This window comes from Microcebus murinus, chromosome 1 (assembly GCF_040939455.1).
Source record: "Microcebus murinus isolate Inina chromosome 1, M.murinus_Inina_mat1.0, whole genome shotgun sequence".
NCBI classification, from domain to species: Eukaryota; Metazoa; Chordata; class Mammalia; order Primates; family Cheirogaleidae; genus Microcebus; species Microcebus murinus.
The window spans coordinates 63,039,239-63,064,601 of record NC_134104.1 but is presented as its reverse complement, the minus strand read 5'-3'; the positions used below and the strand labels follow the sequence as shown (position 1 = coordinate 63,064,601).

The window sequence follows — 25,363 nt, the reverse complement described above, 5'->3', positions numbered from 1 at the left end:
CTAGTTATCATGCTATTTTCTAGGGCTACAGAGATGAATAATACATAGTCCCTGCTCTTAAGCTCAGAGTCTAATAGGAGAGATATTGGTAGATAAATAAAACAGTGTGCTTAGCGAAATGATAGAGGTGTACAGGGTGTTTTGGAAGCAAATAGGAGTACCAAACCTGCTCTGGTTCATTTGGGGCCAGGAGGAAGGTAGGATCAGGAAGGCTTCACTGAAGTGGCTGAGCTTTTTTATAACAGATAACTTACTCCTTATAACACCTTGTGTTGTTTCTTTCATTGTTTTACTTAGAAATTTTGTAAAAAATATATTATTACCTTTCCTTGCCTTCTTACATATAATAGAACTCATGTAATTTAACTTTTTTATTGATGATTCAGCATGATTACATATTATCAGTCATTTATGCTATATATAGCAAAATAGTGATTCCTTTTACTGCAATATACAGTATTAATTTCCATTTGCTATGACTGTACTATTCTCCTGTTTCTGTCTTTTTATCTTTGTTGTCAGTCTGATAGTTATCTTCTTAATATCAGTGTGGCTATCAATAGAGTACCATTTTTACTTAAACTTTTCCTTGGCCAAGAGGATTTGGACCAAAAAATTGTGAATAAGTAAAAGTGTAAAGCATTTTGATGAATATAGTATATGAGTTTCCGTGCATTTTAAGACATCTGTTTTAACTACTGAGCTATCTTGGCTTTTTTTTTTATTATGTAAACGCCAGTAGATACTTTAGAAATCACATAATACAACTCCTTCATTTTATAGGCAAAGAAACTGAGGCTCAAAGATACTAAGGATGATTAGTGACAATCAAGGAGTATAATCTAGAGCTCCAGATACGAGAATAGTTCCATTCTATAAAATCAGCAGTTCTTAACTAGGGAGTTACAGCAGAATCATTTGAAGAATTGTTCAAAATACGCATGCCTAGGATTTAATCCCAAAGGTCCTGATTCAGTAAGACTGGCATGTATATTTCTAAAAAAAATTTTTTTAATATTTGGAAGATTCTGATGCATACCCGTGAAGCACTATGCTTTAATCTGGTTGTCATATATCATAATTTATTTCTGAATAGTTATATAGTACTGGTAATAAATACTTAGAGAGCCTAGACCATGAGAAAAATAGACACTTTGGAGTTTACTCTGAGTGAGAAAGTCATTGGAGAGTTTTGAGCGGAAGGGTGTGATATAACATCACTTGCATTTTAAAAGGATCACCCTAGCTACTATTTGGAAAACAAACAGGGGAGTTGAGGGATGCCTCTGGTAGGGCCACCAGTTAGGAGACCATTACATACATGAATTCAGGCATTGAGATACATAGAGGCTTTGACCTGGTTGGTAGTAGTGGAGGTGGTGAGAAATGGACAGATTTTGAATATATTTTTAAGGTCAAAGCCATAAGATATGCTGACAAATCAGATGTGCACTTTGAAAGGAGTCAAGGGTCACTCTTAAGTTTTTGGACCAAGTAACTGGAAGGATAGAATTGCCTTTTACTGAGACATGAAAACTGAGAGAATAGGTTTGGGAGTAAGATTAGGACGTTATGTTTGTATATGTTAAATCAGAGATGCCTGTTACACATCTAAATTGTATTATGCTGGTTATGGTGATCTAAAGTTCACAGGATGGATATGTTTGAAATTCATCAACATAATGATGACATTTAAAATCATAAGATTAGATGAAATTGCCAAGAGTACATATTGATAGAGAAGAAAAGAGGCTGAAGAACTAAACCTTGGGACACTTCAACAATTAGAAGTCAGAGAGATAAGGAGAACCCAAATAGAAACTGAAAAAGACTAGCCAGTGAGATAGGAAGAAAACCAGGAGAGTGTGATATCCTGGAAGCTAAGTGAAGAAAGTATTGCAAGGCACAAGGAGTGATTAGTTGTGTCAAATGGAGTAAAATGAAAAGTGTTACTTGACCATTTGGAGTTAGCAATGTGGAGGTCATGTGACCTTGACAAGGAATAGTTCAGTGGGGTGACTGGGATAAAAGCTTGATAGAAATGAGTTCAAAAGAGAATGTGAAGAAAATAATTGAAGCTGAGAATAGCTAGTATCTTTGGAGGGCATTTGCTGTGAAAAGGAAGAGAAAAGTGGCATAGCAGCTAGAAGAGGACATGAGGTCAAGAGAAGGGTTTGTTTTATTTTTAAGGTGGGAAAAATTATGGCATGTTTGTATGCTGGTGAGAATTATCCATCAGAGAAGGAAAATTTGATGATGTAAGAGAGAAGGGAGAACTGGTGGAACTGCATCTTTAAGTAAGAAAGTAGGGATGGGATCTCATGCGCAAGAGGAGGATTTAGCTTTAGGAATACAGACAGCCTAAAATAATAGCAGGAGGGAAAGCAGGTTATATGGGCATGGATGAAAGAGGGTGGATAGATATGGGAAGAGCAATTTGTAGAAGTTCTTTTCTAATTATGTCCTAGGAAGCAAGGTTATTAGCTGTGATTAAGGATTGGGGATGAGAGACTGGAAGTTTAAAAAGAAGAGAAAGTATGAAATAGTTATCTGGGAGAGGAAAAGGGCAAATGGACTGTGGAAGTGATTGAAGGATAGGTGCAAAGGTACACTTAAAAAGAATTCATTCAGCCCGAATGTATATTTTTGTGAGCTCCACATTCAGCCAGCGAGGTTATAGATATGGAACAGGGGGAAAGGTGGATATAACCAGGGTTGGAATTTTGTCAGATGAATATAATTGTGAGTGAGTGCCAAGGGAGTGACTGTAATGATGGATCATGGAATTTATGCTTAGTTACGAAGGAAATGAGGCTTTGAAAGTAGAAGGGGGAGCTGTGAAAGATGTTAGGATCAATTAACTGTAGGGTCCTCTGGAGTCTCAGATTATTAGAGTTGGAATAGTAAAGAGAGTAAAGCTTGAAAGATAGTGAGTGGTGATCAGAGAGAGTGACGTGCAGACATAGAATGTCCAATGCTTTCAACTGGAATGAGGTGAGGATGCTTACCAGTTTGTTTAGTGGCTGTAATAATTATTTTAATTGATTGATTTGTTAGGTTCATGACTACAAAGAAGGAACCCCAGAAGAGAAGACCTACTATATAGAATTATGGGATGTTGGAGGCTCAGTGGGCAGTGCCAGCAGTGTGAAAAGCACAAGAGCAGTATTCTACAACTCTGTAAATGGTAAAGCATTTTTTAATTTCTCCCAGATCCTAATGGTTTAGGAGTATAGATCATCTGTATAAGAAATGCTATGGCATGCCAGATTCGTCTTAATTTGAGAAAACTCTAATATACTCAGAATTCTCTCAAACTGCAATCACATTTTAGTTTTGTTTATAGATTCTAACCATGTAATTCAGAACATTAAACATCTGCTTTGTCTGAGTGTTTCTATTTATATTATTGTCATAAGCTAAATATTGATAAATAAAATTGTATTTTGGGTACTTGACATAAATCATGGGACTTTCAAAACATTGTCCTCTGAGAGTACTGTCTCTCCAGTCTGTTGAGTAAGTACAGTAGGACCACAGAAGTCCCATAGTCTTAAGCAAGATGTCACAGAGATTTATTTCATCTGTCCTATGTAGTTATAAAGAGCTGCCTTAGAGTATTTTTAGGGGTGTGGAAATTTTATGCAGTTATAGGTATTCAAATACCTGAAGCCGACTTCCAGATGGAGGTGTATAACAGGGACAATTCCCTTCATAGAGTGCCTACTCTGAGTCAAGGAACTAAAAACTTATGCCTGTGACTTGCCAGTAGAGTTTCTTTTTTTGTCTTCTCTTTTTTAAAATTCATTTTTTAAAACTCTTTTTTACTGTGAAATATAATTTCAACTTCTCTTTGATGAGTATATAAAAAGATTTGGCATCTCACCTCTTCTGATTAATGTGTTGCCATTACTGGGGTCTCATTTATGCTATGCTTAGATCTCATTCAGTATTAGGTAAGCATTGCATTTATTCAGTACATTCATTCTTCATATTCCTCTTTCAGTATCTTCCCATATCATAAGGTATTGTAGATACTACAAAAACAAGTTGTGAATGTTCTTTCTATTGGCTACATATTATAGAATACAGGATGAGTTGTGTTGGTTCAGACCCATTCCCATATAGAGAATTTTACCTGAAAGTGTCACAGTCTAATTGAAGAAGCAAAATATTCATAAATGAAAAAAAAACAGTTATAAGATAATGACATTAATATAAGCCATTATCAAGCAAGCAAGTATATATAATGATGGCATATATTAACAGAACGTATATAAATGAGAAAAAGAGTAAGATAAGACTGATACAGTGTGAAGTGACTTCTTAGAGAAAAGGAGAGAAAGAAATGAAACCTGGTTTAGACTTAGATTCAAGTGATAAACTTGTATTAGTCAAATGACTTGTCAAAGCAGATATCAATCTGATCTGGCCTAGGAAGTGTGGATATATAAATAACACCTTTGCTGTCTAGATAATTTTGAAACAGAGGTAAGACAGAGATATAGATAATTTATCTATAAATAATATAGATAAATACCATCAAATCCTAGAAACTATGAAATTCTGAGTTGCAAACTTATAAGTGCTAAAGAAGAAATCTATCCAAATCCATATTTATTTGATTATCTCCCTGTACCTACTATTCATTAGGTTTTACAGATAAGACTGAGATACATTTCTATTTCTTTAAAAAAAAAAAAAAAAAACGGTTTATTGAAAAACCTATTTCTGTGTTCTTTCACCTCAGCTCTGGAACATTTCTCCTGGTAGAAGCACTCAAGGTTCTTTACTCTGTCTACCATTCTTAGTTTCCTAAGAAACAGAGCATAAGGATCACTCTATTCAAATGCGCAATCTTCATTCTTAGCAATAACTTTCTTCCCTCAATACTTAGCTTCTTCCCTCTCTTATGTACTAAGCTGGTAATCTCAGAAGGAAATTGCAAATGTCATTACTTCTTTCCCTTAAGATTAAAACATTCTCATCAGCTGTCACCCTGACTTCTTTCATCTGGGCCCCACCTTTGCTCTTCTAGCTCATATCCACAAAGCAAGAACTCTCAGCCCAAATGAAAGAGACGGAATGAAGAAAAAGGGTGCTCAAATGCCCTTATAAGCTCAAAAGCCTTACTTACAGAGCCTCAAAAAATAAACTCGCCCTATCCATCTAATAGCTAAGGCCTTTAGAACCCTTTCATTCCCTCATCCAAAAGTCTCACCCATTTTTTTGTGATATTTATACCTGAAAAATAAAGAAGGGAGATATAGCTGCCATTCCTTTGCCCTAAAATAAAATTTTATTCTGCTTTCCTCAGTCATTTACTCTCAGATTACCTGAGTTCAAATTCTGGTTTACCATGTGACCTGGGACAAATTACTTGATCTCTCAAAGGCTCAATTTTCTCATGTGTATAAAGATAATAATTCTTACCTTATAGGACTGTTCTGAAAATTAAATTAGATAACAGGTGTAAAACATGATATCTAGCTTATAAGTACTAAATTAATATTAGTTATACTCTTTAATGGTAGCTCTTTATTCCTTTTTTTAATTTATTTATTTATTTATTTATTTTGAGTTAGTCTCACTCTGTTGCCCAGGCTAGAGTGCCATGGCATCAGCCTAGCTCACAGCAACCTTAATCACTTCAGTACCACACTCACTGGCCGTGAAACCTTGCCCACAGCTGGCACTTGTAGTCTGCACGATAGTTTGTGCTGTGCATTGAAGTCGAATCCGTTTTGCTCTTATGTGATGAGGAAAGCTTGAAAACTTGAAAGCACTGAAAGCTTGTTTTACTTTACAGGCAGCTTTACTTGTAATGTAAATCAGAATAGGTAACATATACATATATGTTTTCATTATGTTATTTTTAAATGTGCACAATTTTATTTTGATAAATGAAAAATTAGAAAAGTCAAGTTTTGTTATTAACACTAAAGTTGACACTCGGCTGTGCGCCTTCATATCACGGCTGTCGGCTAAAGCCGAACTCGGCTATGTGCGTTCATCTGTGGCTACCGACTATAGTCAACGCTGGTACCAAAGTGGTTTAAACTCCTGGGCTTAAGTAATCCTCCTGCCTCAGCTTCCAGCTGGGACTATAGGTGGGCACCACCACACCCAGCTAATTTTTTCTATTTTTAGTAGAGACAGGGTCTCGCTCTTGCCCAGGCTGGTCTCAAACTCCTGACCTCAAGCAATTCTGCCTTGGCCTCCCAGAGTGCTAGGATTACAGGCGTGAGCCACCACGCCTGGCCATTCATTCGCTTTTTTAAAATCTATGCCATTGATGGTTCTTAGACCCCTCATTGTGGAAGGAGGAGTGAGTGCAACTAGATACTAGGACAAGTGTCAGATCTCTATTTTTTTTTTCAGACACCAGGAGAGACAGAAGTTTATCTGAGCTTTATGTAACAAGTCACCTATAGCTTGCACAGCACCTTGGTTACACAGATGGCTATAAAAACTATAGAAACCAGTTAATTCTGCTGCCCTTCTTTTTCAAATTGACATATACCACATCTTGAAGATAGAGGAATCATCAGTTTTTCATGTCCTATTTTTATAATATGGGTAATATAGGAAAAGATTGGGAATTTGAAACCTATAGTCTTTTGATCATAAGATGATATCCTGAATTCTATGGGCATTAAAGCTTTTCTGCTTTTGTATGTATCTTACTGTAATATAATTACCTGTTTTGCCTTTCTATCTAGAATCTTATCCTTTAATTATATTTGTGGACCTCATTATATTTTGTTATTTTTCTCACTCTCTCAAAGTCCATGCATGTGTTTTCTACTAATTCATACTTCTTGACTAACTCCTCCTACTCTCTCCCAGTAGCATATTTCTGTGCTCTAATTAACTAAATCTCTTATAGGTAGCAAGCTTGCATAGCTAATCATTAATTCAAAGAACTAGGAAATTAGACTTTTGAGTTGATTAGGCCCAGGTGATCTACAGGATAATGTTTTATCAGCTAAAGAATAGCAATTATATCAAATTTGTACCTTTTTTTTTTCTTTTTCTTTTTCTTTTGAGACAACAGAGTCTCACTCTATTGCCCAGGCTAGAGTGCTATGCCATCAGCCTAGCTCATAGCAACCTCAAACTCCTGGGCTCAAGCAATCCTACTACCTCAGCCCCCCGAGTTTCTAAGACTACAGGCATGTGCCACCGTGCCTGGCTAATTTTTATATATATACTGTTAGTTGTCCAGCTAATTTCTTTCTATTTTTTTAGTAGAGACAAGGTCTCACTCTTGCTCAGGCTGGTCTCAAACTCCTAAGCTCAAACTATCCGCCCATCTTAGCCTCCCAGAGTGCTAGGATTACAGGTGTCAGCCACCACGCCCAGCCAAATCAGTACCATTTTAATAAATTTTTATTATTTTTAGTGAGTATAAGTAATATCTCTATGTACTGGTGTCTGTGGCAGTACTATATACAGTGAAGAAACAACATAAGTTTTGAATGAATGTAATTTTTTATGTGCTTGATTATCTTGATTGATAAGGTGGTTCTGCAAATAGGATCAGGTATAGAGTAGACACCCAGGATGTGTTAAATGAAGAAAAAATATTCTAACAGTTTAATGACAGTTTATCAGCCTTTGTAAAAATTTTTAAAAAGTTACATAACTGACAAGGAAAGTTTCATAGTTAATTATCTGTAAGTATTTTTAGAGGAAATTTTCAAATAATTGTGTCTGAGTTTGCTAGTCATACTAGAAGGCTAGATTCATTGAGCAACTGAATAATTATACTTACTAAACTTCACTTTACAATTGTGAAATGAAGAATTTCTTTAGTATTAACATCTTTTCTCTGATTATTTTAGGTATTATTTTAGTCCATGACTTAACAAATAAGAAGTCATCTCAAAACTTGTATCGTTGGTCATTGGAAGCTCTTAACAGGGATTTGGTGCCAACTGGAGTCTTGGTGACAAATGGGTAAGTCCAGAATTATTTCACAATTGTTTTGAAATGTTATAGCAATCACAGGTATTTAGTCTCCAAAATAACACTTCGTAAGTGTTTGATTTGCAAATACTTTCTCCCATTCTATGGATTATCTTTTCATTCTCTAAATAGTGTCTTTCACGAAGCAATAGTTTTCATTTTGATGAAGTCTAATCTCCCACTTTTTCTTTTATGGGTTATGCTTCTGATATCATGTCTAACTCTTTACCTAATCCCAGACATCCCCAGTGACCAGCTTTCCATTCCTTGGGCATAGTGTGTTATTTATTTTATATGTCGCTGGATTTTTATTTGCTAATATTTTCTTGAGGATTTTTGTCTGTGTTCATGAGGGGCATTCATATGTAGTTTTCTCTTCTTCTACTGTCTTTAAATTAATGTGAGAATAATGTGGGCCTCATAAGAATGAGCTGGAAGTGTCCCTTCTATTTTCTGGAAGCAATTGTATACCCCTCGTGCTATTTCTTCTTTGGATATTTGGTAGAATTTACCATTTAGACCAGCTGAGCCTGGAGCTTTCTTATTTGAAAGGTTTTTAATGACAAATTCAATTTCTTTAATAATGATAGGACTATTCAAGTTATCTCTTTCACCCTAGGTGAGTATTGGTAATTTGTGGGTTTTGTGGAAGTCATCTATTTCATTTAAGTTGTTGAATTTATGTAAATAGAGTTGTTTATAGTGTTCATTTATTGTCCTTTTGATATTTACCCAGTCTGTAGTGATACCCCTTTTTCATCCCTAACTTCAGTAATTTATGTCTTCTCTTTGTTTTTTTGTTTTTTGGGTTTTTTTGTCAGAATCGCTAGAGGTTTATCAATTTTATTAATCTTTTTCACAGAAACAGCTTATGGTTTCACTGATTTTTATCTATTGTTTTTCTATATACAATTTAATTGATTTCTGGCTCTTATTTTGCCATTTCTATTTCCTTCCTTCTGCTTGCTTTGGGTTTATCTTGCTTTCTCATTATATTATAGTTTGTTAAGTTACTTAGATTACTGACCAAAGATCTTTCTTCTTTTGTTCATATAAGCATTTATTGCTATAAATTTCCCTCTGAACACTATTTTAACTGCATCCAACAAATTTTTTAATGTTTTTTAATTTTCATTTAGTTCAAAATATTTTCTAATATTCCTTGAGGTTTTCCCATGGATTATTTAGAAATGTGTTTTTTGGTTTCCAGACATTCAGAGATTTTCTAATTATCCTTTGTTATTAATTTCTATTTTAATTTTAGTTTGGTCTGAGAACATACTTTTTTATGATTTTATATTTGTGCACTACTAAGTGATCAGTATGTGACCTATGTGTTGGTCTCCCTGTTGTTTCAGTTTTCATTATCTTTGGTATTGATTAGGATCAGATCCATACATGCACAGCTTTGAGAATGAGCCTAGAGATTCATTAATAAAAATATTTGTCGGGTTGCTTTCTCAAACTTCATCATCTCTACAATCTCCCCCATACTTTGAAGTTTGCTGGGGCTCATTTTTTTTGTGCCCTGGCCAAAAAACTGGGGGTTTTGTTACCTATTCTGTCATATACTTGTGCCACTGCACCCATGTCCAGGGCCAAGTGGCAGGAGGACAAAGAAAAGAATAAATACAATGGGAGTTGGCCCTACCCTCTTGGGATTACAATTCCACCAATCAGAGAGAAAGGTTTCCCTTCGTCTATGCTCCTGAACATTCCCCTTGTGTTATAGCTTTTGCCACAACCATTATGAAATTGCTCAGGGGCTGGCTTATGACAGAAGGAAAAAAATACTAGACTTCTACACTTCCTGCAAGCATTATAAATCCCCTTTCCTGTTCCACAGGACTTCTTCTGGAGTTCTCTGTCCACACAATGACCACTTTCAGGTTCTAAGCGAAGTTGCATTCAAACAAGGGGATATGGGAGGAAAAAAGTCATAAACTCACTGCTGGTTCAATGGTACTTCAAATTTTAGCCTTTTCCCTCAATGTGCCCACTACTATTTACTTTTCAGAGTTCTCAAATAGCTGCTTTATGCATGCTGTCTGTCCATCTTTTATAGTTGCTGTCAGTGGGAAAGATAAGATAGAGTTTACTTACCTTGACCTGAGAACTCCACTTCCCATTATCTAAATAAGTTCCCAATATCTAAATAAGGTTCACTCATTATAATTGGTTTCTTAAGTTTCTTTTAATCTTAGTTTCCTCCTTCTTGTTGTTTTTTTTTTCTTTTTTTTTTTTTTTTAACTCTCTAGCAGTTTATTTGCAAAAGAAGATGGCTTGTTTGTTCTGTACAGTTTCCTGTATTCTGGAGTTTGATGGTTGTATTCCTGTAGGGTCTTTTAAACTTGTTTGCCTGAATCCTAAATCTTCTCTAAAGTGGTAGTTAAATATAGTGGTCTGAAAGATGCAGATTTTTTGTTTTTGTTTTTCCAAGTAGTATTGTACATATAATATGATACCTGGTTGTCCGTCTCTTTGTGATGTTAAGGAATTATCAGCCTTATCCATCCATGATAAAATAGTTTTACAAACAGAAAAAGATTTTAAGATCAAATTTCAAATTGGATACAAGATTTTATGAAAGAAAGTGAGAAAAACAGTAAGCTAAAAAGAGAAATAAGAGAATAAACTATATATGTATGTTTTATATATGTCAATGTGCAAGAGATTGTGCAAGACTATAAGTGACATATGTATGTGTATAAAAGATGATATTTGATAGGATATATACAAAAATTTGTAAATGAGACAGAATTAGTGAATGTAAGAAAAGGAAACACTTGTAAAGGAGGGCCATCAGAATTTTATTCTCCATAATAAAGCAAATTTCAGTTTTTCACAATGTCTCCTAAATCAGGATTGATGTTAGTGAAAACAATCAAAGGCCTTGAATGGAAGCTATTGCTTTGATGCAGTAAATAGAATGGTAATATTTTTATGAGAATAGGGGGGTCTGTAGCTGAAAACAGATGTGTTCCAAGACTGAACAGTACCTAGGACTCTGTAAGATTATTGTGAAGTGCATAAAAATTTAGTAACTTTGCTCCCTACCCCAATTTAGATAACTCTAAGAGAAAGAAAAGTAATGTCAAAGGGAGAAAATAGCTGCACTCAACTGAGTTGTAGTGATTGGATTATGCAATATTGATTTACTACCATAAATTGTTCACAACCAGATTTTGCTGACTGTTGTAAATTGAGCTTATAACGTGTCAGAAATTCAAATCTGTTTTATTTCTGTGAATTAAATTTAATTCAACAACAATAGGTTCTTGTTCCTTTGAGTAATAAGAAGTATCATTTATATCACCACTCAATCCTTTGGGTAAATATAAGAAAAAAAGAATTGTAATAGTCAGTGACTCAAGGCCACTAATCCTAAGTGATTCTTATTGCCTGTCCTCTGTCTCCCATGTCAGGACAAACTGTTTGGTACCAAATTCTTTCCTTTTATTACTTATTTTGCATTTCAGCTATTTCCTTCCCTATCTATTTGTTTAATCTATATTTCCCAGGCTATAGGATCATCTATATTTGATTTATTCTAGGCTTCATCTTCCCTATTTCTTATTTTCCTAATTTCTTTACCTTTCAGATAGAAATATGTATCATAGATTTAGAGTTTATACATACCCCAAAAGGCCCAGAAGCTTTTCATTTTCCCTTCTGGCACAAGGCTTGAGTGGCATGGTAGGCTGCTGGGTTTTCTCTACACTGAGGTTTAAATCTGCTCTGTGCTTCTACACTGACAAATTCCTGAGCTGTTAGCCTTAGAAGACAGAGCCATGGGGGAAGTCAAGTTAACTGATTGTGCTATACTTGGTGGGCACTCAGTCGTTCAAGTAGTCAATAAAAATACATGGGACCAAATTTTGAGTGGTTGGATGAATAATTGGAACTCAATAGATGGTGAGGGTGGATTGATAAATGAATAAGTAGATGGAAGAAATTGGGAGAAAAGTAGATTTATAGGGGATAGGCGAGCAGGAATCAGTTACTTTTCAGTAAAATAATGTAAGCTAGATGCATTTAAATATTACACATCTACATCAAAGTTAAATTCTATTCACCTGTTCATTATTATTTATCACAGGGATTATGATCGAGAACAGTTTGCTGATAACCAAATCCCACTATTGGTAATAGGGACTAAACTGGACCAGATTCATGAAACCAAGCGCCATGAAGTTTTAACTAGGACTGCTTTCCTGGCTGAGGATTTCAATGCAGAAGAGATTAATTTGGTGTGTATTTTCCCTAATGCATGTTTATATTATTATCAGGTTAAGACAAAACCAAAGATTTATGTTGGAGTCATATATTCTAGAAAAAGCAGCTTTGGACTTAAAGTCAGGCTATTTGGGTTCTCATCCAAAATGTAGTCAAGATTGGAATCAACATGTCTAGACTGTCAGATATACACAGTGCACAGTCACTTCAGCCTTATATGCCAATCTATTATAATATTCAGACTTTATTCTACGAATAATGGAAATCATGGGCTTTTTCTTGAGAATATTTTTAAATATCACACCAAAATTAAAATAATTAAATTGATTAAGGTGACACTACACCTTGATTATTATTACTTTAGAAGTACCTCTTAGCTTCTTAAACTATAAAATTTTCCTTACAAGGCAACCTAAAGATATATGAGAAAATTACAAACTATAAATTAGGAGTGCTTCAATAAGGACTAATTTTTATAAACTTATGAATATACAGATTATTGAGAACCTTCATTAGATAGCTAGCTCAACTAGAACTGAATTCTAGAAAGGCTAAGAAACAGTTAATATATAAGCCAGTTAGCAATACCCAGAGAATGATCCTGGCCAGCAGCTTCAGTCATGGTTATATGTTGTTGTTCACAAACAGGATTTTGGCAACATATTTGGTGCACTGGTATTCCAGATATACAGTGGTGGTAGTGTAATAATACTAACGGCCAACATTTATTGAGCATTTATATGCTGAACACTGTTCTATTACTTTACTTACATTATCTCACATGCATCTTCACAATCAACCCTATAAGGTAGGTGATACTGTTGTCCTCATTTTAAAGACAAAGACAAGAAACAGAGAGAGGTAACTAGGCCAAGGTCCCATGGGTCAAATAGGGCACTTAGACTCAGAGCCTGTGCTCTGCAGTTAAGCCTATTTTCCACTTAATTGTCCTTTAGCTAACATTTAGAATTTTGGAGTTGAAGGAACCCTTAGAATCACCAAGACCAACAGTTGACCAAACCTGATTGTGTATTACCAACAGTACCTATAAAAAATTTTGAATACTTGCCCCCCACTGGAGATTTTTATTTATAAGGTCTGGCAAGAGGACCTATAGTTTTCACAAATAACTCAGATGATTCTGATGCCCTTACTCTGTGAGTCAACATTTGTGAACACTGCTTGGATCAGTCCCACCTCTACTTCCATAACTGTCAGCTTGTGCTTGCCATTCCATAGTTTTTTACATTCTGCTTTGCAATGGAGGGTGCCTTATTTTTCTCAGCTCCCACAATGGAATATTTAATATAAATACACCAGGTAGTGAACACTGAACCATGATTTTCTAGAGATTCCTGCTATATAGATATATGATATCCTTGTGGAAGAAGTGCTAAGGTTACTTTATTTGAACATTATTTCCAAAGGGAAATTTACCATTGAATACACTTAATTTGTTCCAGTGCTTACTTTTAATTTGTAAATGTATCTGTTTCTAGTGTCTGTGGGTTTCTGTGACAATTACCTATATATTTAATATATGTTATTCCTACTTGCCTTATAAAGATAAGGCCATCTTTTAATTGTTAGACAGTTATAAAGATACACAAATAGTGGAACTTAAGCACACATGATCTCCAGGGAGTTCAAATACAACATGCTTTTGGCCTTTATCAATGTATAGCATCAAGAACACAGCAGAAACAACAATAGGAGAGGGTCATGAGGATGCAGAGACAAAAAAATGAGGAGGAAAATAGGATACAAGAGAGTTTCAAAAACAGCAGTCAAAAACATTCCTCAAGTAAATATAAAGCCTAAAATGAAAAACTATTAATAATACAACAGTATTAGTGTTAGTATCATCAGTTACTATATGAATTTACTTAAAACTGTAGAAAAGTAAGAACGTAACATATATACTTCAAAGGTAGAAAGTTATCTTCTGCCTGAATAAAATGCCAATCATTTTAGTTATAAATAGGTGGCAGATTAATTTTTTAAAATATCGTTAGGCTTATTGTGTCTAGTACAAATTTTTCTCTGTGTCTGTTTACTTCACTGTGATCATATTGAAGCATATTCCCTAGTTAATAGTCCTTTCTCAAGCTCAGACAAGCTATTTATAGCTATTAATTTTCAGGCTTTACCCTTAGCCACAATCAATGGCAGATGGCTCTATCAGCTCTGAAAGTCTCATCCTAAAAATCATAAGCTTTCATAAGCTTCATGTCAACCTAAAATTGTAGAGCCCTAGAATTAAGTTTTTTGGGGTGTTTTGTTTGCTTGCTTTTTGATTTGGTACTTTAGCTCTATTTAGAATTATCTCTGAAATCTTTTGACATTTTGATAACTAATCAATATTCATTTTATAAAACATTTCTACCACAGGTCAAAAGTTTGTCTCTTCTTATATGCCCCAACTGGTATAGAAATGTGTTCAAACATCATTTCAAATACAGTAGTTTTTACAATGATGTTTCAGTCTATATAATCCATATATGGAATTATCTTTATTATGGTAAGTGCTTTTTGTGCCTGAAAATTCAATCTGATAACATTTTCTTAAATTGAAGGGAGAAGGAAATTGATATTTCAATACCTGCTATGTCCACACATGGATTATCTCATTTAATATTCAAAAAAAATCCTATGGGTTAAAGTATTGTTATTCCCATTCCACAAATGAGTATGCCCAACTTCAGAGGTTTAGTAACCTAAGCAATGTTACAATACAATCTTAGAAATGTTAGGACAGATATTCAGATTCAGAGGTTGCTGGCTCGATGATCCCTGAGTTTTGAAAAATTTGCTATAGTCTCTTTTTTGTAGTTTTAGAGAATGTATTATAGTTTCCAGCCAAAATTTAAAATGTGAGCCTTGAAATGTTGCATATGAATAAAATAAGTAATTGTTCGTAAATTCATTAGAAAGGATTCATGTGGGCCTAGAGTTGTCAAAATATAATTAAATGCAACAATAATTTCAGTAATTTCTCAAGGACCACAGAGGGTCTGTAGCTGAAAGACAGATATCATCCTTGCAAAGGAGCCTACATGCTATCCTCATAATTTAGTCTTAGGTAGCATTTGAGGTAAAAAATCAAAGTACTCTGTTTCTTGAGGTGGCAAGAAAAAAACAATGCAACACTGGAATTCCAGAGAAGGGTAGTAAGCCTTTTAAGGTCTTTGCAAAGTTATTGTAATGATTTAATGTTTCACATTGTTTTGTCTCTTCTGAACCCATTTTTTTCCTATTTTAAAAAATCCTGTCAAACAGTAGTAATATATCTATTGTTTATTATCAAAAACAATATATCTTTGTGACCTACTAGGAGATGAAGTACCTTGTGTCCAATGAGTGAGAAATCCCTGGCAACTGTTCTGTTTGTTCTTTGCCTCCATAAACCCTTATTTTCATGCTTCCTGCTAGTCATATGAATTATACAGTACTTAATTAGTTGAGCAGTGATAAGTAACTAGTACTAAAAAGTGAAGTGTTTACTGTTTTTAATGGCTCTAGTCTGGTTTTCAGAGTAAATGTAGGTAGTCACTTGATTAATACCTTGGTTTTGTTGTTGGTAAAATATTAGTAATCTTGTTTTCCTCTATGAATTATTTGATTATAACTACATTGATTCAGTCAGTATACCCTAAAATTACTTAAATGACAAAGAGTAAGTGGCCTTATCTTCTTCCTTTAGTGCTCTCTGCCTTGCTTCACGCATCATAATTTGAAAATTAGCAAATATTTTATGAGAGTATTATGCCTAAAGTAATGTGAAACAGGAAAGGTTATGACTAACAAAGAGCTTAGGTTTTCTAACTTTCAATTGTGGATCTTATGTTTTTATCTTCTAGGATTGCACAAATCCACGGTACTTAGCTGCAGGTTCTTCCAATGCTGTCAAGCTCAGTAGGTTTTTTGATAAGGTAATGGCTTCAATTACATTATTTTTAAACTTAATTTATATATTATGAGAGTTTAAACTTTTGTAGGATCCTGTGTCCCTTTATTCCTTTGTACGAAACCTCACAGCCTGCATAGTTCTTGTTTTGATCTCTCTTATCTGTTGGTATAATTGCTCAAGGCCTGCTGACGTAGTTATTCCATCATCAGTGTTCTCTGAGTAAAGGGTGAAAGCTACTGAATTTAAATGTGGATTTTCAAAAGATACCTCTCCTTAAAACAAATTATGTTGACCCATTTTCTAGCTTTTTTGTACTCATTCACCCGCTTACACCACACAAACACGGCACTGAACTGAGAAGATTCTACTTAAAGCCCTGAGTTCTTTTTGCTCTCCCAGCTATTAATATTCCCTGCATTAATGTTACTGTTACTTTTTAAGGTTATATCATCTTCTTGATTTCCTAATGTTTCCCTGTCAGGAATTTTTGCATTTCAATTATTGACTCTTTGCTAGTAAAATCTTATTATCCTAAACTGGAATGAAAATGTAGACTGACTCAGCAAGCTGGCAAATTAGAGCTCTGTCTTCCCTTCACAAGGCCATACAGCTGCATTGACCAAGTTTAAGTTGTTCACCCAATGTTGACATTGCATAGTAAAGTAGAATAGGATGTCTTTCTGTATATATTACTGAAAAAGGTTAATTCCTATATTATATTCCTTTTGAAATGAAATCTCTTAAGAAAAACATTTCCTCATAGCTCTTCTTTATGAACCATTTTTCTTTTAACTATTTAGGGATCTAATACTTGGCTCTTTTGTTCAACATATCAACATAAGATAAACCCTACTCCCCTCTATGTTTAATATTAGACCACTAGGAAAATTTTGTTTCACTGCAGAACTTCTTAACTAGTTCATGGCAAATAGGGCACAGGTGTACTGAGATATTGATTCACGCAGTTCTTAGAGCAGCCAGAGCCCTCAGGGTTGGGGACTGGGTGATTGACAGCCTCTTCCATTTTCCCCAGTCTGCTGTACAAATATTAGCTCTTTCTGTGTGTGCCATGACATGAAAACTGTTGGGAAGCACTGCAAGGAACCAAATTTTCTCTCCACATTGTTTTCAAACTTAAAATATAAGAACTTCCATTTGGTTTGGATCCATGGCTCCCATCTGATACAAAATTCTGTCCCCTAAGAACAATAGCTTATAGATGTGGTCTGACATGGAAAGATCCCACAGTATATTGTTTTAAACTTTTTAATAATTTATTAATTTTGAAATTTAAAAAATAAGATGTACTAACTTATATCCTAGAGAAACAATGGATTATAGACTAGTGTAACCTAAGTTGTCAGGCAAGCCTTTATTTAAAAAAAAATCAGGAGCCACTGTTTGGTTTTAGGAAGGGGGCAAGATTTGGTAAGAGAAGGGCATTGCAAGTTGGGGGTAAAGAATTATGACCAAAAGCAAAAGGTAACTTCACTCTTCATTGCCTAAATCACAACAAGAGGTATGTGTATTAGTGGATTGGCCACACCTCTGGTCTAAGCGAGTTGCCTGAAACTAAGAGACCTGACAGCTAAATTTCACCCAGTTTTCTATATATCAAATTTTTCAGAATTTAGTGTAAAGATTTCCTCTCCAAGAGATCTGACTCCTTCTCCAGACTCCCTTGGCTGATAAGATTTTCCTGTCCTGCCATAGAGAGAGGAAAGGAAATCAGTCCCCTTCTTGGTTTCTTTGGGGTCAACTGTTTTGAGATGTACACTAATAATGAACCAATTTTTCTACTTCTGGGACCATTGAATGCAACTTTGCCCTGGATCTCTGGTGGCTAACAGTAAGCCAGCCATAGTTTCCAAGATAAAAATAATCTAGATGAAGGGCTTTCAGGCCAGGGAGAGCAACCTGACACATGCTTGGGAAGAACATGTTCTGCTCTTATTCCAAGGAATTCATAGCTTTACAATTCCAGATCCAAATGTTTTAGAGCTCATCCCCAGCTAATCTGTATTCTTATCTGATTAATTGTTCTTATCACAACAGCTCTATGTAAAGAAAATACAGATGCTCCTCAATTTACGATGAGTTTATGTCCCAGTAAACCCATTGTAAATTGAAAATATTGTTAGTCAAAAATGCATTTAATACACCTAACCTGTCAAACACTGCTTAGCCTAGCCTACCTTAAACATGCTCAGAAGACTTACATTAGGCCACAATTGAGCAAAATCATTTAACACAAAGCCTACTTTACAATAAAGTTTTGACTATCTCATGTCAAAACTCATTTATTGAATACTGTCCTGAAAGTGAAAAACAAAATGGTTCTATGGGCACTCTGAGTATGGTTTCAACTGAATGCATATTGCTTTCACACCCATATCAAAAAATCACAGTCAAACCATCATGAGGCCGAGCGTGGTGACTCACGCCTGTAATCCTAGCCCTCTGGGAGGCTGAGGTGAGAAGATCACTCGAGGTCAGGAGTTTGCGACCAGCCTATGCAAGAGCGAGACCCCTTCTCTACTAAAAATAGAAAGAAATTATCTGGAAAACTAAAAATTATAGAGAAAAAAATTAGCTTTCCATGGTGGTGCAGTCCCAGCTACTTGGGAGGCTGAGGCAGGAGGATTGCTTAAGCCCAAGAGTTTGAGGTTGCTGTGAGCTAGGCTGATGCCATGGCACTCTAGCCCAGGCAACAGAGCGAGACTCTGTCTCAAAAAAAAAAAAAACCATTATGAGTCAGGGACCTTTTATAATACTGCTTCTGTAACCATTGCAGTTTCTCAAATGTTAGAACAAAATTTATTATTTTTAAAAATGTTTGTCATTATCTGAAAACATGGTGCTCTTTAACTCATTACATTTCAACATATATTTTGAGGATTTCTTTTCAATAGTGTTGATGGAATTGTGCAGATACATCTAATGCTTGAACTTGATTCTCCTACTGACCAAATACAGACAATTCTGAAACTACTGAATTGAGGGTGCAGATTAAGTCCATAAAAAAAAGCAGTCAATAAAACAGTCAGACTGCTTTTTGATGTGTCATCTGCTTACATTGAGGACACATATAGAATTTATCACTGTTTTCTATAGGGATATGATGGTTTGCCACATTAAGCAGACTTCTCTTTAAGAAATAGCTATGCTATTGTCGCAGGCAATTGCTTTGCTTTTAACTTATGGATTTTGTTTGGTCCCTTTTGGGGCTGACTGCTAATAAACTTAGAGTCAAATTTGCTGCCATACTCTAATCACATGGGATCTTGTATCATTCTCTCATTATTTAGTTGTTCATTTATTTTGTTTGATCTGTTATTAATACTTTTTGGAATGAGGTAGGCCTTTATGGAAATACTCTCACAATATGATTTTGTTAACACCAGATTTAAACTCACTGGACTAAACATCTACTGCTATTAAAAAGACCCTTAATTTGGATATATTCCTTTTAGTCCCATTAGTGGCCACTATAGTTAGCCACTTTTTCCAGGTATGTGTACTAAGCCTTTAAAATCTTTGTTTCTTGCAGGTCATAGAGAAGAGATATTTTTTAAGAGAAGGTAATCAGGTTGGTATTTCTCTTTTCTTGATAAAATGGATTCTTAAATTTGGACAGGTGATTTCCAAGTTTATTTTCACAAGTGGTTAAAAAGGTTGGGGAAAGACCTTTATAGGCACAAGCAACTGATTTTCTATCCTATTAAATACAAAAGGAGAAAATTAGAACAAAGGGAAAATAAAGGTCTAAGAAACAAGGAGAATCCAGGAATAAAATTATATTATAAAATAATAGAATAAAATCATTTGCTTGGGACTCCAAAGGTATATGTTCAGAGTCTGTCACAATACAAATAATTTATATAAAAGTATACTAGGTAAATATTATGAGATTCACCTTCATCCTTTCTGCTTTAACTGATATGTTACCAGTTTATTGGCAAATATTTTCCATTTTGATAGAATTTATTTTTTATTATTTAATCTTATGTGGGTTTTTTGAGAAAAACTTCACAAAGCTAGTTCTTTAAGTAACAACAGGCTGACATACAGAAATGGAAAAGATGAAAAAAAATTACTATTAGCATTTGAACTTTTCATGATTGAAACTTAATGTGATTATCTTTCTTGCCTGCAGATTCCAGGCTTTCCTGATCGAAAAAGATTTGGGGGAGGAACATTAAAGAGCCTTCATTATGACTGAATTACACTCATCCTTCGGAAGAGTGAGCAAGCAGTGACAGTTTTTCACAGCTTTCTTATTGCTGTGTCGATTATTAGTGTCTTTTAACGAAATCATCTTAAAATGCTACCCTTCAGCTTCACCCTTTAATGGAAAATGAAGGAAGTGACAACATGGGAGGCCCAAACTTTGTCCCCGTTCTCTCTGTTCCTCCCTGTCTGTCCCTATTTATGGATTATGTAAAAGCCCTGTGGAAATATGAGATATTGTCAAAATGATGCAGTAAATGAGCACTGACGGAGTAGTGCAGAGAAAATTTACCCTTGCCTGGAACTGGAGGGATTTTTGGGTCTGTAATTTTCCCACACTCATTGCTGAAGGCTTAATTAAGTACTTCAAAAATGTATCTCTATTGTTTTACCTTCTTTTGAGGGGAAAGGTTATGTTAACCAGCTCTGAATTGTCCACCCCAAACAATCTCTGTCATTTTCAAAGACACAAAATGGTGTTATTTAATTGTCTCCACCTTTATCACACACAGAGATGCCTAATAATAGCAACCCTTGTCTCCCTCTTCTCTCCTTTGCAAATGGTTCAGTGGCTGGAAGAGGCAGACTAATAGCTGTAGTTAAATATAAATACAGATTAATAATACATGGAGAACAGCAGTATCAGAAAAGAAGAATTCTGTGAAAAATTGACAGCTCCTTCACTCTTTACGTTGCAGCTGTCTGCAGTCTCATTGTTTTCTGTTTAGAAATAGGTATGGTGAAATCTAAGACCTGCACAAGGGCAGTAAGAGATATATAGCCTCTTCATTTTTTTTTTTTTTTAAGGAAAAGTCAACTCCTGACTTAGTCAGAAAACTAAGAATATTATTCATGTGTCAACAATATATTTATGGAGAGAAGTAAAAATAAGTTCCACAGCAACACATTTACATGAATTATGAACTAGGATCCTTGGATTTCATAATCACTCCAAAGCTGCCTTTTGGGGGTGGTGTGTGTGTGTGTATGTGTATGTATATGTATGCATAATTGTTCATCATTACTTTTTTTTAAGCCATCCTTTTTACTTATTTAACTCTCTCTATACTAACTTCTTTCTTAGTTTATAAACCTGGTTTCTAAAAACTAATACATTCAACATCTTATCACCCATATTCTCTGACTCTGTTGCCGGTCTCTACACTTCTGATTTTGTTCCATATTAAAAAATAATAAGTACATAGTTTCTGCTTCTTTTAAAGCTAGGGAAAAAACCAAATTCACTTTCTATTCCATTTTAATTAAATTTCAGAAGTACTTTGGGAATCAAGGTATAATAAAGAGGATATAAAAATAATGTGAGAGAGTGCTTTTAGAAAGGCAGTCTTGGGAATTTGGAAAAGAATTTTTAAAGCAGTTTTCATCAGCTAGACTATTCTCCAGACTTTCTTACTTCCTCTCTGATAAGACCTCGCCCTGGTTTCTTTTTGATATAGAGAGCTATGCAAATCTTGATCTGTATGTGGAATTTTTCACAAGTATGTTGTAGCAGAGGCTGTGCAATTGGGAAGTAGAAACCAAAGGCTACACAAAGACCTAAACCAGCTAAGGGTCTTTGTATTCACCTTTAAAAAATAAAGCAAAACCTCCTTCTTTCCCTCTCCTTTCATTCCCTTAATTTAAAAAAAAATCATCCTAATTTCTTTTTTCTACCTTATTAAAAAATAAAATAACCCATCACTGATTGCTCCAGGGTTAACCTGGAAAAATGAACAGTATTCCTCAACTCCATTTCTTCTTGCTACCAGGCTTGATTTCCTGAATTATAGTTTTCTAAAATAAATAAATAAATACTAAATAAATGAATAAATTTGTTGCAAATATTAGTAGCAGGAAAATAAGGCTTTTTGCCCAAATGCATATTATTAGCTGGAGTTCTTCCAAAAGAATGTTTTTGAACATTAATTTTTGCTAAGACTTCCTGAGAACTACTTATAAAAATTGCTTTTAGATAATAAAAGTGTAAGTATCAAAATATTTTTAAAGTGTTAATTAAATCTTAATTTTCTTCTTGATGGGACAAGTTGGTAGCAACAGAGAAAGACTTTTTCTTGTTATGATTTAGAGCTCTAATCAATATTCTCATTGTGGAGGTGACCAGATGTTAAGGCCTTCTCAATTAATGGGAGGCCTGTTGTGGCCACTCATCTGTTCCTTGGGTGGATAAGACCCTTAGTTGGAATCCATTTAAGGATTTGGGCTGGTCTTTCCACCTTAGTGCTGATGGGGTTCAAGACACACTACCCCAAAATATAACACCCTGGTATTTGAAAAAACAGCAGAAATAAGAAGGTCACTCCCACCTTCCCCTCACCCCTTCTCCCCTAATGCAGGCCATAAAACCTAGGTGACCTTTCCCTGAAGTGGGTCATAAAACCGTCATTCTAGAGGTACCTTTTATCCTTGAAGACACAGAGACACTAAGACTCTGAACAAACAGGCCTTGCTAAGTTTCTCCCAGTGTATTACCATTAGATCGTATCCTTTTCTCCTCCAATTGTACTTCTGCATGAGTATTCATAAAAATATACAGGTTTCCCTATTTCTTTGGGTCTTCATTTCTGAAGGCTCCCATGTCGCACAAAACTTATACCAAATGAATTTGTATGCTTTTCTCTTGTTCATCTGCCTTTTGTTATAGGTGCCTCAGTCATGACCCTGTAGCAATGGATGAAAAAAGAAATCTCTCCTCCCCTATAATGCTCTAAGAAAAGCTGTTCCTAAAGGGACTGATCCATATTAGCTTTAGCCTCAGTTCTTAGAATTCCCCAAACTTCAGGCCTTCATGATATAATCCAAGTGCCCTGACACTATTTGGTTTTCTGTACATTCTGAAAATGGGCTTTATGGAACTGATGTGCTGGGCCATCAGACTGAGATGCAGAGCTCCTAAATGCTGCCATAATCAGAGGTTGTCAGTCTTCATTTCACTAGTGTATGCTATTGCACCCAACATAGAAGTAGGACCTTGTATGGGTATTTAATAGATGGTGGCTTAACTGAATTTTTAAAAGCACAGATACCATCCTATTTTAAGAAGTTTGAAGGTCTAACAGGATGTCTGCATTGATTTAGTATCTGTTAAAATTCAAAGGAGGATACTGTTTTGGGGAAAGGAGAAGAAGGAAATTAAAAATTTATTTCTTCATAGTCCCAAGACTGAGCTAAATCACTGTGGTAAGAGAGGAAGGGTTCAGGAAATCTAGCCCCAAGCCTTAAACAATCCACAGTATGTTTGCCTATGCATAATGTCTAGAGCTGGAATCTGCAGTACTGCTCCATGACATAGGAAAGGGACCAGATTTCCAGTTACAATTAATCTGCACCTCCATTTAAGGACTTAAAACAATGCCTTTCACACTCAAAAGTGTATAAAAATACCCTGAAGTTCTTTCTTAAAATGCAAATTCCAGCATTTCATTTCTCCCCACCCCACCCCCGACCCTTGTCCCCAATTTCTATATGTATGGGATAGAGCCAGGATTTTGTATTTTTTATCAGGAAAACTAGGTGATTTTTGATGCAGGTAGTCAGGATCTAGCCTTTGAGAAAGTCTAATAAATTCATCAAAAAGTAGAGACTATAGATTGTAGACTCTGTACTTTAAGAGTGCCATTATAACAGAGTTTTGTTTTGTTTTGTTTTGTTTTGTTTTGTTTTGTTTTTTCAGACAGAGTTTCACTTTGTTGCCCAGGCTAGAGTGAGTGTCGTGGTGTCAGCCTAGCTCACAGCAACCTCAAACTCCTGGGCTCAAGCAATCCTGCTGCCTCAGCCTCCCGAGTAGCTGGGACTACAGGCATATGCCACCATACCCGGCTAATTTTTTCTATATATATTAGTTGGCAATTAATTTTTTTCTATTTATAGTAGAGACAGGGTCTCACTCTTGCTCAGGCTGGTTTCGAATTTCTTACCTGGAGCAATCCACCTGCCTTGGCCTCCCAGAGTGCTAGGATTACAGGTGTGAGCCACCGCGCCCGGCCAATAGCAGAGTTCTTCAAAGCTCATGTGTGGCTGGCTCCATGTGACTCACCTTAATGAACTGAGCCACTAATAAGGCTACACCTGCTAAGGTGAACACGAGGTGATTGTCATACCTTCTGTTGGCAAAACAGGAAATATTTGTCTTTGATATACTGCTATCATTTTTATTACCGCCACTTTCTTCCCTCTAGGTATATCTCTTTCTCATTAGTGCCTTGCCATCATATACACACCCCTTCTTTTGTACCATGTTTGTTTTCTTAGCTACCTAACCACTGAGCTTTACCAAGGTCATCAGTAAGTACTGGTGAAGAAGAGAACCCCTAAACTCCAACCAAATCGTAAAACCTTGCTCAATACCATCAAGTATATCAGGTAATCCATCCATTCTATCTTCTTGGAGACATCTGTCCTGGAGTGCTCTATTATCTAACTCCATTCTGGAGTGATTGCTCTGTAGACCTGTCACATTCTGCTTCATGTACCTTGTAACAACTTCCAGCTACCTGGATATAACATTTTCCACTTTCTTGGTGTGGGTCAGTGGTCTTCAAGTTGGGATGAGTACAAGTATCCCCTCTAAGAGGTATAGAAGCACAGATAATTTTTAAGGAAATCATTTTCCAGATCAATTTCCATATGTATATCTTTGTTAAAATTGTTTGCTTGTGAATGCAGCTTGATATTCATTCTCATTTCTCACCTCAACTTTCATAATCACCCATTTCCAACTATAGAAAAGGAATAGTAGTCTGATATATTACCCCAGGGTATAAATGTCTTCAGGATACCAACAAAAGGACAACTCTAAATATTTTACGTAAGGACTTTGCTTGTTCCATTGCCCACAATTATTACTATTATTTGTTAATGCAGAATTCCTGAAAGCAAAACAAAGAAAGCTTTGGTAGGAAATATGCAAGGCTGTGGCATATTCTTTCATGGCAAAACTTCTATCTGGTCTCTCAAAATACCAAAAAAAAATTTTATCAAAAATATACAAAAGTATAT

At 35.3% G+C, this 25,363-nt stretch overlaps 1 protein-coding gene across 2 annotated transcripts in view; it reads left to right on the top strand.

The window, feature by feature from the left end:
- The window catches only part of RABL3 (RAB, member of RAS oncogene family like 3), a 34,821-nt gene extending 14,316 nt beyond the window's left edge, over nt 1–20,505 (top strand). Inside the window, exons 3-8 of one of the 2 annotated variants that reach the window (XM_012780542.3) lie at nt 3,058–3,187; nt 7,848–7,962; nt 12,071–12,221; nt 16,068–16,139; nt 19,668–19,706; nt 20,274–20,505. In XM_012780542.3, coding sequence (XP_012635996.1) covers nt 3,058–3,187; nt 7,848–7,962; nt 12,071–12,221; nt 16,068–16,139; nt 19,668–19,706; nt 20,274–20,339 — 573 coding nt within the window. In that variant the 3' untranslated portion in view covers nt 20,340–20,505. The remainder of the gene's footprint in view (nt 1–3,057; nt 3,188–7,847; nt 7,963–12,070; nt 12,222–16,067; nt 16,140–19,667; nt 19,707–20,273) is intronic. The other variant, XM_076001825.1, reaches the window with a different exon arrangement.
- The last annotated feature ends 4,858 nt before the right edge of the window (nt 20,506–25,363 follow it).